Here is a 14419-nt window from a genome sequence, read left to right on the forward strand (position 1 = left end):
AGTTTATTCTGGCTTTTCAGTACTAAGGAATTACTGTCTCAGCAGCAGAGATCATCCAAAGTTGCCAGTCTTGCTTTTAAAAAATGTATGAAAAAGGTTAATTTCACATTTGGTGCAAAAGAGCTACAGAGCCTATGAACATCCTGCCCCAAATCCACCGCAGCACCCCCACCACATCACATCATAACAAACCACAGCCGGCCTGCTCTTCAAACCCCAGGCATGGCTCTCCTATCTCACAGACACCAGGCACTGCTGCAAAACGACTCTCCTCGGCTCCACAACGCCCTGCCCCCTCTGGATCCACTCACCTGCCGCGTATCTCTCTGCTGGCTAACCTCCGCACAGCAACTGCCAAACTTCAGCTCTGGAGGTTCTTCCTTAAGCTCCTTCCTCAGCACCTTTTTACAGTGGAGGAAAACTCTCCACTTACCTCTTCAGCACCCCGTGCTATCAGTATCCTGCCCCCACCTGCTGCCTACTCTGGCTCAGCTGCTACTCAGGCCTGGGCACCTGGGTCTCCTGCACCAAACACCTCTGGCCGTATAAGGCCACAGATGACTAATGCCATACTAGCATCTGCTGCTGGAGGGTGTGCGAGGAGAAAGCAGTGTTGTTATCATTTCTGGGAGATGGTCTTATGTTTAGGCCACCACAATAGGACAGAAGGTAGATCCAGCAGTAGAAAAGGTAATATGTAAAGATGGAGCTTTAAACAACCTAACAGAGATGCCAGGAATGTCTTGTGCAAAACATAAGCCCAGTCCTGTGGCAATTCTGCCATGAATAGTGCACAGGATTCCCCAGCCCATGCAAACTGCAGGGGTGCATGCACCCAATAGCAGGCTTTCCTTTGGTAATGACCAATTTTACTTTTACTGTAGAGCCCATGAACCTCCTAGCCAGTTAAAACTTCAGAAACAGCTTGGGATTAAATAAAGCAGTGACCTTTTTATAGGGCTGTTTCTCCTTAGCAGTCAGTCAGAAAGCTGTTCAGACACTGGATCTTCCTCTACAGCACATGAACATAATGAACTTCAGCTGTAGAGAGAAACCTCCAGAGCTGTGGAGTTTCCTAGATGGGATACACTTTCTCACCTACTTTCTATAGAGGTCTCTACCACCGACTTGTACCAGCCCATTTAATCTCTTAGTCCAATAACCGGTGACACTTCATATATGGCAGAGATTTTATACACAGCTCTCATCTTTAGAAAAAACTGGAAATGCTTTTCAGGCTAGAAGGTACGCCTTAGCCAGAGACAGCAGTATCGAAACTCATGCTATGCCTTACTGCAGAAAAGGAACATGCTACAAAAATTAGGCAGCATCATTAACAGTGATTAGCATTTGTGCCTATCAGCTTCTTCCTTCTATCCGTAGCAATGGATAAAATTCAGACAGGTGGAGTTCCTGCACGGCACGTGGCTAAAAGCAGGTACGTGCTTCAGGCAACGCTTTCAACTACTTACAGGAAGAATTTATTTCAGGTACTGGGAAATTATACTAACAGTTTTGTCATTAAAGCTCTGTACTAGCAGTTGTCTAAAACCATACTAAATCCTGTTAAGTGATCACCTGGCTAAGAACATAGTGCCTACCCAGAGGTATCTGCACTGTGTGGCAAATGGGAGAGGGCAGGACAGTCTCGATGTATACAAATAATTTTCTGGTCTGGCTGAAGAACATTCATGGCAGCTGAAGTGGTTTCAAAGCACGTTGTGTCCTCTGATCCTGTGGTCACGTAGTCCTGCTCTGGTTTCTCAGCTCAGGAGCTTTCTCAGCTCAGATAAAAGGAGTCAGCAGGCTGCCAACAGCCTACGTAGAACTGACAACAGCAAGGCATCATCCAAACACTGATATACTCTTGCTATTTTCTCAGCCTAGGCCTTCAGGAGCCAGCAGAAGAGGTGGGAGGACATTACAGGAGGTGATTGTTCAGATTTTGAAAGATCCTCCTGGGCCACCATACCAGTCGGCTAAGCTCCATCACTCTATCTTTGTTCTGCTCGTTGTCCAAAGTTACACGGATGTGTAAGGGAGAATCTGACTCCATTCCTTGTAGCTGCAGAGACAATGGGCTGGATCACGAGCAGAAGAAATACGCTTCTGGTCATCATCAAGTCTATAACCAACTGCAGAAACAGGCTTTCTGCTTCTAGGGGCAGAGTTTCCATTACTGGTGCTATCTTCATTTTCCCACTGAAAATACAGGATCAGAAATCCACATTCATAAAAATGATGGATCAGCATCATGAAAAATAATGTGCCTGTACACTATTTTTATGACAAAGCTAGTATTTGCTACTTTTTAAAATGGTTCTTTCTCTAATCCGTACCTCCAAGAATGTCCATAGCTAAATTTAATAAGCACACAACAAATACTTTAAAACTTCAAAAGTTTATTGCCCAGAATAGCTCACTTGGTGCAGTTAGAGGGTTTTTTTTTCATTACATGGAAATCAAGCAAAACAGTAGAAAATATATATGGGTAACAGTAAAACAAAAGCCCAGCCTAATAATAGCCCTTTATATCCACCAAGTTATACTTAAGAAAATGGCTAGCCAAACATAGAGAAGTAGAGCATGTGGAAGACAGAGCTTTTCATGTTATAGTATAGATTCTAAACCAATATTAAAGGTATTTTCTGTCCATATTGTTAATATTTTTTTCTTCATAATAGCAAATTGAAAAAGGTCTATGTGGAAAAAAATTAACTACTGCAAGACTTTCAAACCTCAGTTATCAGCTTATGGGCTGACAGAGATAACAGGAGAAGGCACGTGACAGAGTATTTAAAATATACAGAGACCAATTAAAATCCAAACACTAAAAGGAAATGAGAACTGAAACTCAAAACTCACAAATATGACTTTTTGCATCCCCTAATCTATATTCCATAAATTGGCATTAAAGCATTTTACAGCTTTTTCAGAAGAGAAGTTGAACGCACCTAGAAAAGACTTAAGGGGCTTGCTTTGGGTTGCTTTGTTATTGTGGGGTTTTTTGTTTGTTTTTGTTTGTTTGTTTAAGGAAAGGGGATATAGAATAATATAAACGATATTAAAATGCAGACACATTCCCTCACTTGTTATTAGCGCCCAATAGACCCACTGCTGAAGGTTGAGTATGAGTAAGAATATGAAGAGCTTGCTGATGCATCAAAGCTTCCCCTCCTAGACCCACTGCGTGAGCCTGAACGTGAGCCAGAGCGAGAGCCAGAGCGTGATCCGGGTGCTGAGGAGACATTGTAGGGACTGGATATGCCTTTAGATGAAACCGAGGCTGCTTCCAAGAGTTTAAGCCCGGTGATGTCTTCCACCATTGACCGATTCATTGCATCTTTGTAGGATATTTTCAGCTTGGTCTTGGGGCAGGTCAGAATTTTGGGATAGCTGTTAGTGTCTTGCAATTTCTGGGCAGCGCGACCATCAATCAATCCATTCCTAATGGCTTCTTCAGTACTTATTCTTCCACGCACTTCTGGGTCCACGAGACCTCCAGTGAGGTACTGGAATTCAAGGAACCGCTGCCCAGCCTCGTAAGGCAACCATTTTTCCTTCACTGCTTCAGCTGCTGACATCCTCTTGCGTCCACCCTTTATGCCTTCGAACCCTATGAAGGCCTTCTGAGCTGGTTTGAGCCGTGTGGCCATATCCTGATCAATGATGCCTTGACTGGCGGCTTCCTGAAGCGAAAGCCTCTGGCCTGTGGTAGGGCATATTACGCCCCCTGTGCAGGCCTGGGCTTCAAGTAACCGTTGCCCGGTGATGCTATCCACAATGCCCCGTTGTATGGCTTCTGAAATGGAGATTTTCTCCAAGTTTTCTGTGTCAAATATGGCTGCAATGGGACTGCACTCTTCTGGGGTCTCTGAGAAAGAACCGCTCCTGATCAGCGAGGAAGAACTCCTGACACTCAGCACTGTGGGAGACCGAGTCACCGACTCATGCCGAAACACCTCATCAGTGCCATTACGGCAGGAAATCATGTCTGCAAACTGCGTCAGGCTTAAACTGCCAGAACGGTACTGGTCAAAAAACTTCCTCTCAACCAGACCTTTATCAATAGCGTCCTGGATGTCATACTGGCTACCTGTTTTTCTGTCAACAAGGACTACTCTGCTGCTACCATCTGATCCTGTAATAGTTATTTCTTCCCACTCACACTCCTGTTCAGCTAGTTCTGTATAGGTGTCATAATCTATGAGGCCTTTGCTGTATGCCTCCTGCACGGACATTTCCCTGTTTGTTTCTGGATCTACAATGACAACCCGGCGCTTCCTAAGGGTGTTCTTCTGCGAGGTGTGCACCACCTTCTTCTTCTCTCTCAGGGGTAGAAGGCAGAGCCCTGTTGCTTCATCCTTTATGCATCTTTCTTTCAGCTGCAAGTAGGTCAAGTTCTCCTCTGTGTTGGGATCAAAGAACCCTTTGGTGTCGTCACTTGGATCACTAAGGATCTGGTTGAGCTCTTCATTGAAGTAGCCACGCTTGTAGGCCGTCTCTACTGGCAAGCGGTAGCTCTCTTTGGGGTCAATGATTCCTCCGGTAGCAATCTGGGCCTCCAGCAAACGAATGCCATGGCCTCTCTCTATAAGCTCTTTGTTCATTGCTTGAAACAGGGAAATGATGTTTCCAGTTTCTGGGTCTTTGTACCCAGTGACAGCTCTTTCAGCAGAGAGAAGTTTCTCTTTAAATTCAATTCCAACAAGGCCTCTTTTGTAAGCTTCCTCAACGGGCAGCCTCACATTGCTGACAGGATCCACTATGAACCCTGTGGCTGCCTGGGCTTCTAGGAGTTCAAGGGCTGTCCCCGGTCTAACCAAACCTATTTTCATAGCCTGGTAAATGCCAAGTTTCTCTTTAGTAGCCTCATTGTAGATACCCGCAATACAGCTAGAGCCCTGAAGGAAATCAATAATTCTCTCACTCACTTCTTCCACTGTAATTGCACCTCTTTCCAAGTCGTTCCTTGTTGATTCCTTAATAATTCCAGCCTCGAGCAGTGCATCGGCTGAGACAGGCTGCCTGATCCCTTGGAATGACATGCTCCTCTTCTGCACTGGGAGGAGGAGCAGACCAGTGTGTGGTTCAATCCTACATTTTTCCTTCAGCTGCATGTAAGTGACTGCCTTTTTGGTGGTGGGATCAATGAAGTTCTTTGTAGTGCCTTGGCAGTTGTTTAGGATCCTGTACAGGTCTTTGTCAATCAACCCACGGGATAAAGCTATATCTTTGGGTAGGAAAACGCTGTTGACAGGATCAACAATCCCTCCTACAGCCAGCTGGGCTTCAAGAAGACGAATCCCGGTTTCTCTGTCAACCAAGTTTTTCTTGATGGCTTCAGATACTGGCACAGTTTTGCCCGAGAAAGGATCTTTAAATCCTGTAATAGCCTTTTCTGCTGTATAGATTTGTTCTCTGTCATCAAAGTCGATCAGATCTCTGGCGATAGCACTGTCCACCGTTAACATCTCATTTCGGTGTGGGTCTATCACGCCTCCTGTTGCTGCCTGGGCTTCTAAGAGCAGGACTGCATTTTCTGCTGTAAGCAGCTGATTCCGTTTGGCCTCAACAAAGGAGTACTTCTGTCTGGGCGAAAGAGACACCCCTGCAATAGCACCTGCCCCTTTGAGGTAGGGTTCAATGTCAGCCGTGACTTCTTCCACTGACCTCTGCCCCTTTAGCAGTTTATCCAGTGTGAGTTTGTCTATCAGTTGACACTCATACAGCTGCATTGCTGTGATCTTCTTCCGCAGCCCACTGAACAGCAACTTGGAGGCATCAATACAAAAGTCTTCCTCGGTCTGTGTAGATCTGTGGGACCCATATGGGCGTTGCTTGAGTTTCTCGATCTCTCTTTGCAGCCTGAGACGCTCGGACTCCAACTCTGACTGGTTTTTGACAGCGGTCTCTTCCAGTCGGCACCGGTATCTCTCCTCGATCCGTTTGATCTCCATCTGCAGCCTTTCAATCTCACTCCTCAGGGTGTTCTTCTCCCTCTCGCTCTTCTCTCTCTCACACTGGATCTTCCTTATGGATTCCTCTGTCCGGGAGTGCTGGCTCTTCCACTGATTGAGGTCATTCAGGATTTGTTGCTTCTCACTTTCCAGGCGTTGCTTCAAACGAGACTCTGATTCCAGGGTAACTTTCAAACGGTTCAGCTCCTCTTCTAGTCTCTGCAGCCTGGCTTTATCTTGCTCCAAAGCACTCATTTTTATCAGCAAGGTTTCTCTTTCTTGCATAATGTGACTATACTGATTTTTGGATTCTTGAATCCTGTTGGATGCCTACAATTTCAAAGAAGAAATAAATGAAGAGAGGACGGTTAGAGTTTATGCTGGTTAGAGTTATGTTCTCCACTTACAATGCTCTTCAGCCTGTCATTTAACCTGCAGCAAGCTGCCACTGGAAAACATTTTAGTCGCAGCAGTGCCTTACCTAAGACCATGGGTACACATAAACCAGTGAAGGTACATTGTCCTTTCACTGACAGTGTCTCTAGTACCACCAGAGACTCCATTCTGTTACCCATAGCCTTGATTTTCTGCTGATTTAGTTAGCTCTTTATTACTTTTTAATACTTCTCATAGTACACCTACACATACACAGAGCATTCAAGACTCATAAAGAGTCTGATGCTCAGCAGATGTACCCCAGCATAGTCCTACTAACCTGGGTGCATTTGTATCCCCTAAGGACTGGATCTATACATGGATAAAAAGGAAATATATGACTCAATTTTCACTTTCCTATTAGTTTCACATGTTACTCCAAACAGTTTTACCTGTGTTGCTTTACATTTTAATTCACTTAATGTCTTCATATATGTATACACATACACAAACACCTATAAGCATGCACATTTGTATGCAGTCCATATTAAATGGATACAAGTTTATATATTTGTAATACATGCACGCATATATATATATATATATATATGCACGGATGTCAGATAATCCTAAATGTTAGTATTTTTGAAAAATCAGTATTAAGATTTTTAAAAGAAAGGAAAGAAAAACTGAATAAAGGAAAAAATTGCTGAGAAAGGATGGAAATGAGAAAAGAAGTATAAAGGGCAAGTATAGGAAAAAGCAAAGAAACATTTGTATATATTTAAACAGTAGCTCTTTGGACGAGAAACCAGGCAGAAGAATGAAATATGAAAAACTGTTTTCTCTAATTTGTTTATGCTGTCGCCTCAAGTTTAAGAAATAAGGGCCAATAGTAAAATTTGCAAATGCCCTTAGGAACATAAATCCCCAAAAGAGTCAATGAAATGTAGGCTTTAAGTACCTTAGGTACAGCTGACAACATCATCTTTAATTCTCACTTGTAGTCAACCCCTTACCCAGCTAAGCAGCACTTTGACAGCTTGTTGGTTCTGGGGTTTTTAGCTGGTGTAGTTTGTGATACCACTCAGGTCAGCCTCAAGGGACTGCTTTAACCCCTCCTGGCTGAAACAGCCTGGGGAAGCACACAGCCAGCAGGGTACAGCTAAAGCACAGTGGTACTCCATGTACTCTCATCTTCTCCTAGGATGGTTTGGTGGAGACTGGCAGACCCAGGTTTTCTCCTGGGGCAAGGGCTGAGGGCTAGGCTCAGCTAGACGACAAGACAGCTTATGGCTCCCTAGCACAGCTCCCAGGGAGTAAAGAGGCTAAGAAAGTGGCCAAATCCTGCCATTTTTGTTTAAAAATGAACCAGGGGAAGGGCCATAAAGGGGATATTAGTCACAAGTACAGTGAACTTAAACAGTGAAATGTGATTTAAGTTGATTCAAACGGACACTGCAATTAATTATATATCTGAGAGACAGTAAAGCCGGGATCAAAATATGTGTGAATACCTCTAGAGCTTGCTTTTGGAATTTTTCAATTTCCTGTCTCAATTTTTCCCTTTCTTTCTGTAAATCATTAATCAACCCCTGAAGTTCCAGGGTTTGCTTGCTGCTCGTCTGAAGCTGATTCTTTAGTTCAGCAATGGCAGTATTTTTCTCATCAACTTCACTTCTGACCATTCTGAGGTCATCGTACTCCAATCTAACATTTCGCAGCTCTTCCTCCAGTAACAAGTGTTCCTTGGTTAGGTTCTCGGTGAGAGACTGAAGCCTTTCGATTTCTATTTTGCACTCGTTCAGGTTTTTGCTTTTCTCCTCAGAGGTCTTCTGTAAGTGCTCATATCGTAGGTGAGCCTGTTTTAATTGCTCCTGTTCTTGGACCAACTGACGGCGTAAAATCTCAATATCAGATGTGTATTTTCTTATCTCCTCCATATATCTCTGCTTCTCTCTCACATGACCGTCTAATACTTCTCTTTGGTGTCTAAGGTCATCTTCATTCCTCTTCTTCACAATAGACACTTCCTCTATCTGCTGTGTGAGATTAGTTATTTTAACCGATTGCTCTCTGAGAGATCTCCTCATGCCTTCTATTTCCTCCTCCAGTTTCTTCCTTCTGGACGTCTCCTCCATTATATTTTTATTCTGCCTGCAAAGTTCCTCCTCCAGCTTATGTTTCTGGATCTGCAAGTCTTTCACAGTGCTCTGGAACTTTGCGCTTTCTTGATCCCTGCCTTTTTTCTCTTGCGAAACTCTTTCATAGTCAATTTTCAGTCTGGCCAGTTCCTGCTCTTGGATCCTCAGCTTGTTAATCATCTCAGTAGCACTTGTGTTTGCTTTCTGCAGGTCAAACTGGACTCTCTTTAACTGACTGTTCTCATCCTCTAGTTCTTTTCTCTGACTTGTTTCTACATCCAACAACTTTCTCAGCCTTTCGATCTCTTTGTTTCTTTCCTTAATGGTCTTAGAAGCATCATCAAGTGACTGTTTGTACCGCATGCTTTCATCAGAGTGCCTCTGCATCACTTGTTTTAGCTCAATCTCCAGCTGCTGTTTCTTCTGAGAAAGCTCTGAGCCAGCTGCCTTCTGCTGCTGAGCATTCTCTTCTATTTTCCGTAGGTTATCTGTTGTCTGACTTATTGTATTCTTCAGTCTCCTAATTTCCTCACACAAATTCCTATTTTCTCTCATGGCATTATCAAGCTGTGTTCTATAATTATTTGTGTCCTCTTCCTTTTGCATGGTGACCTGGTGAATTGTGGTCTTTGTGATATTAATCTCAGTTTCATATTTGTTCTTTAAACTAATAATTTCCTCATCATAACTGTTCCTTACCTTAGCCAATTCATTTTCAAGCTCCCATCGGCTTTTAGCCTCTTCCTGAAGCTGAACCTTTAGCCTTTCCAGCTCCTTAGTTTTATCCTGAATAGTTGAGGCAGCCTCCTCAAGAGCCTGCTTGTATCTTGAGTTGTCTTCGCCACGAAGCTGAATGATCTGTTTCAGCTCCAGCTCTAACTGATGCTTTTGCTGTGACACCTCAGAACTGCAAGCCTTGTGCTGAAGGGCATCTTCTTCTGCCCTCCTCCGTTGATCTGTGGTTTGCAGAATGGCATCGTTCAGCCTCACAATCTCATCCTTAAGGTCTCTGTTTTCTCTTGTCAGTCTGTCAACCTGGGCTCTGAGGCCTTTTGCATCATCATCTTTCTGTGCAGCTATCTGCTGGATTGTGGTCTTCTTAATATTAATTTCTGTTTCATACTTGTTCTTTAAATTACTCATCTCCTCGCTAAACTGGTTTCTTACCTTAGCCAGCTCATTTTCATATTCCCTCTTCCGTGTGCCTTCGTCCTGAAGAAGAACCCTTAATCTTTCTATCTCGTACTCCTTCTCCTTGATGACCTTCTCAGACTCTAACTTTTGCCAACCAAGGCTGTCTTTCTCATTTTGTCTTGTTTTCTGCAGCTGGTCATAGTCATTCTTCTGCTGCTCATATCTATCCTCCAGCAACTTCCTTTTCCTTTTCTCATCTTCAGTCTCATAAGTTAGCCTGGTTATTCTGTCATTTAGATCCTTTATTTGGGCATAGCATTTGTCCAGGTTTTGCTTAGCAGAATTTCCATCCATTTCAGCTTGTCTTTTCATCTCCTCCAAACTCATCAGCTTTGCCTTGAGCTGAGAAACATCCATCTGGTACTTCTGCAGATTTTGCTCCAGGAATTTATGTTTGTTGCTTGTCTCTGAATTTGAATCCCTGGCAAGCCTGAGTTCTTCTTCCAGGAGTTCAATTTTGGTGTTTTTCATCTGCAAAACAATAGCAGAAAAACAAACAAACAAAAAAACACAAATAAACATTTGTGACAACTGTTCCAAAATCATCACATGCAATACAATATACATTTGTAAGACTGACAACTTACAGAGCATTTTTTTCTCTGCTTCAATGACAGCTCAAAATCCTTTTTTATTTCATGTCATCAAGACAAATTCTGGAATCCTTATTTATTCAGAGTCAAACCTTATTCAGAAATCAGCATAATGACTTTCAGAGGGGAAATGCTACTTGATGGGAGGAGGGAGATGTGATACAGATAGTAAAATCTGATGTACCAAGAGTTCAGCAGCAAAGTATTAAATAGCCTCATTTAGAACCTCCACAATTTTCAAACAGGTTATTCACATTCCACATATGTGACCTCTTAAATGGGCACTTCTCTTTCCACTGAGCTGAATCAAATCAGGAGTTACTACTCCATTTGAAACACTGTAGATATGGCCTGAAATGAGGTGTAGCCCCTTAACCATGAGGAGCAAGTTTTCAGCACTGAGGTAACTGTACTCTCACCGAGGTCAAGGCTCTTATGGGCAGAGAAGGACCTCTTGCGTGCTTTGATGAGCACCTCCTAATTACCAAGAAGGCTAATGTTCTCCACCTCACACATAACCTTGGAGGTAACTTTGCAAGATACTGTATTCTTTGACAAAAGATGCATGAAACTGCTTATATGCCTCCTTCATGGGACACCACTGAGCTCAGGATTTAGTTTTGTGGACTGTTTTGCACTGTACTTAAGCAGAAAGTCTTTGATCAGTGATAGCTTGCTAACCTGTGATAAAAATAGAAGGTAAAGAAAATAAAAGTCAGATTACCTTCAAGTCCTCCATGCTCTTTAACATTTCACTTAAGAATCTGTAATAATCTCCTGATCTTGTAAGAAGCTCTATGTAGCGAGACTGAGCCTCGCTAGCCTTGAAAAGAAAGAGAATCGTTAGCAGCTTGTACTACAGAGTTAGATATGAACATCCCTATGGCTCACACCATTTAAAGGATTCCAATCCACTTGAGAAAACATATCACTTGACAAAGTAAAAAGCAAACTCTCCTCCTCACAAATTCACGTGACTTTCTGGGGACCCCAAATGTATAGATTCTCCCTTCTGATAAACCCACACCTTCTTTTTGAAGATTATTTTCCCCCATGGCTGCTGTGATATTAAATCCAAGGCTTCATCCCCTAGTTCATCACGCTCTTCCTGTCTGACAGTCACAAGTAACCTAAGTTAAACTTTTAATAGTGGTTAATTCCCAGGTTGAAAGTAACTAAACCACTTGGGGCATGAATCTTACTTTCTCACAATATGTATGCAATGGACATTGAATAGGAATGAGGTAAATTCCTGAGGGCTAATCTACTGTCTAAATGAGCCCAAGTATGATTTTACAGCACAGCGACTATTCGGCACTAGTTCCTTGTGCTTACATGCTTAGTACACATTACCAATGACAGTGCTAATTATTAGAATACAGCTGGATATGACTCACAATGGCTCCCATGGACAAACAAATGTATTCAAAAGATTGATGAGGAGGAAAGAAAGATACCTCTTGCAGAATCAGCACTGCAGGAGACTGAACCACACTCTTCTTGATAGGTATGTTGAGCAATGTTTCTAATCCGGAACTGTAGGAAGCAACCTGTAGTTCATAATCCTGTAAAGCAACAGGGAAAGGTAAGACCCATTGGTCTTACTGCCAAGGAACTCTGGGAATCTGGATTTCCCAAAATGCAAATAAAGTTTTGGCTTTGTTTTGGTTTTGTTTTTTTTTTAATAAAAAGCTACATTTTCCCTTGTTTATATCTCTGGCCATGTACAGATGATTCTCTATCATAACCAGAAGCTCATCAGTTCAAGTACCACTGTGGAGACTCATGGAGGAGAATGACAAATGGAAAAAGAGAAAAAACATTTTACAAAAAAGGGAAGAAACGTGTTTCCGTTAGTTGAGGGCTACCCAGAGGTGAAAAAATTCATGGAAGCAACTGGTCTAGGTACTGTTATCAACGAAAACTTCATCAGAAATAACTGTCTCTGCATCTGTTTCATATCACATATGCCATGCCATGTATATAGCAAGATCTTTGTCACAGAAAGTAAGACTGAGCTGGAGAAAGCACGGGTATAAAGGTAACAAAAATGCAAAGACCACAAAACCATTCCCTGTGTATATTCTTGGTTTTCATGGCTATTGCACACCATTCCTCCTGCTAATCTGCATTTGTCTTGCCTCCTAGACCAGATCCTAATCAGACCTAATTCCTAAGCTGCCAATCTGTTCTCTACTCCCTTATTTTTTTTAACATATGAACTGGAAAGTTTGGTCTGGCTAGGAGGACGCTTTGATTCTCCTGAAGAGGAGCTCTCACTGGTATCTCCTGCATCATCCTGTGGTCTTCAGGTGGCAAGTACACAAATTGCTTTCATTATATTTTGTACACACAAGTGCTTCACCCCAGCAATTTCTGCACACACACATCAGGGAGCCAACGTTTCACCTGCCAGCAGAGCAGAGACAATGGGATGCACCTGACCATGAAAAACCACACCCCATAAAAATGCTGAAATCCAAGTACCTTAATTGCAGCTGAGCACTGATCTGCATACTTGAGAAGCTCCTCAACTTTGTCTCGCTTCCCACAGATTTCACTGTGCAAGTTCTGTCAAGAAAAAAGTGAGCTGTGAAGCACTCCCTCAAGATTTGCCAGTATTTCCTCCTGTACACTCTGCCTCCATAAGAAGGCACTTGCAGTATGAGACCACTGCAACCCCAGAGGCTGAGACCTGACGTGACCTGTAGCTGTGCAGTTTTTACAACGGCAAGCTCTCTGTGCATGAGTAGCTGTGTAGCTTTTACAACGGCAAGCTCTCTGTGCATGAGAAGGTTGTTCTCAGAAAGAACACCTAGCAACTGAACAACCCCTAGAGCTGGGGAGAAAGAGTTCCTCGACTTTAGCTTAGATGTACTTCCTCGCTTTGTATTTTTGTGCTATAATTTGTCCCATAAGTTGCACCATCATACAGTCCCTTGAATTAATTCAAAGCTGATGTGTAAAAGTGTCAGTGATCGTGTAGGAGCCAAAAACGGTCTTGTTCATAATCTGTAGCAGTGCTGACAGAAAGTAATGAGGATAATAATATTTCCTCTCTCCTGCCTCCTACACATGTGGTGTTTATTGGTAGCCTGCATACTTTATAATTCAAAGCAGGCCACTGTATTGCAGACTGCATTGAAACTGATATTTTCTGAATAGCAAAACAATCTAAAATCCGGATAATTGAAGACAACTCATTCAGGTGCTGCATACCTTCTGATCATGTAGATATCTCATGATAGTGTTGCAATCGCACAGCTTCATGGACTCGATAGAATCCTGCCTGCGCTTGGCATCACAGATCCATTTGCACAGAGCCTGGTAGAGATCTCGGTAAGTTTTCAGCTGTTTGATCTGCCTTTCTAAATCCCATGATCTAGAAAAAAACAGGGAAAACTGAGAAAACGGAAAGTGCATTCTCTTTCTCTCTCTTTAACCATTTTTCAGAAATAAGACACAGTAATAAACTAGGTAAAACTATGGGAAGCTCTAAAAGGAGTTTCTGAACAAAAATTTCAAATACATGAGACCTGTACTGGTTATTAGTCACCCAACATGGGTTTTTAGTGCCTCACTTTTGAGTAACTCTGCAATACCCAGAGGTTGGCACCTCCTGTCAACTAAGTGAGGGATGGATAAAACCTTGCAGTGATAAGAATCAAGTTGACTGACTTCAGTACTCTTGTTCTCAATTTTCACCAAAACAACCAGCAACCGGTCAATTTTTATTAATAGGACTAGATTTTGGCCTGAAGTAAAAACAAAACAAAACACACCCCAAAAACCCCCACAAACAATCAGAATATGCCTTCAGTTCAATAAAGCATTAGAAAAAAATCGTTGGGATTTTTTTACTTAATTCTTAGCGTGAATTTTTTAACCCTCAGGTATAGGGTATTCAGGAATAAGCATGGTTGCTTTGTTTGAGGGGGAAAATGCTGACTGGAAGTACTTAATCTAAGAACATTAGCAAGAATAAAAAAAAAAATTAGACCAACTCCTTATCACATAGATTATACATTTACATGAATAACTATGTGTTCAGTTTTGGGCCCCTCACTACAAGAAAGACACTGAGCTGCTGGAGCGTGTCCAGAGAAGGGCAATGAGGCTGGTGAGGGGTCTGGAGAACAAGTCTTATGAGGAG

The 14419-nt window shown here is 42.6% G+C and overlaps 1 protein-coding gene across 1 annotated transcript in view; it reads right to left on the minus strand.

Moving 5' to 3' along the window:
• Positions 1-3095: 3095 nt before the first annotated feature.
• The window catches only part of DSP (desmoplakin), a 77276-nt gene continuing 65952 nt past the window's right edge, over positions 3096-14419 (minus strand). Inside the window, exons 19-24 of the mRNA XM_009279162.2 lie at positions 13486-13648; positions 12754-12837; positions 11724-11831; positions 10991-11089; positions 7853-10144; positions 3096-6290 (exon numbers count right to left, since the gene is read on the minus strand). Of these exons, the coding sequence (XP_009277437.2) occupies positions 3096-6290; positions 7853-10144; positions 10991-11089; positions 11724-11831; positions 12754-12837; positions 13486-13648 (5941 nt within the window). The remainder of the gene's footprint in view (positions 6291-7852; positions 10145-10990; positions 11090-11723; positions 11832-12753; positions 12838-13485; positions 13649-14419) is intronic.

Source organism: Aptenodytes forsteri, unplaced genomic scaffold (genome assembly GCF_000699145.1).
Source record: "Aptenodytes forsteri isolate BGI_AS27 unplaced genomic scaffold, ASM69914v1 Scaffold81, whole genome shotgun sequence".
Lineage (NCBI taxonomy): Eukaryota > Metazoa > Chordata > Aves > Sphenisciformes > Spheniscidae > Aptenodytes > Aptenodytes forsteri.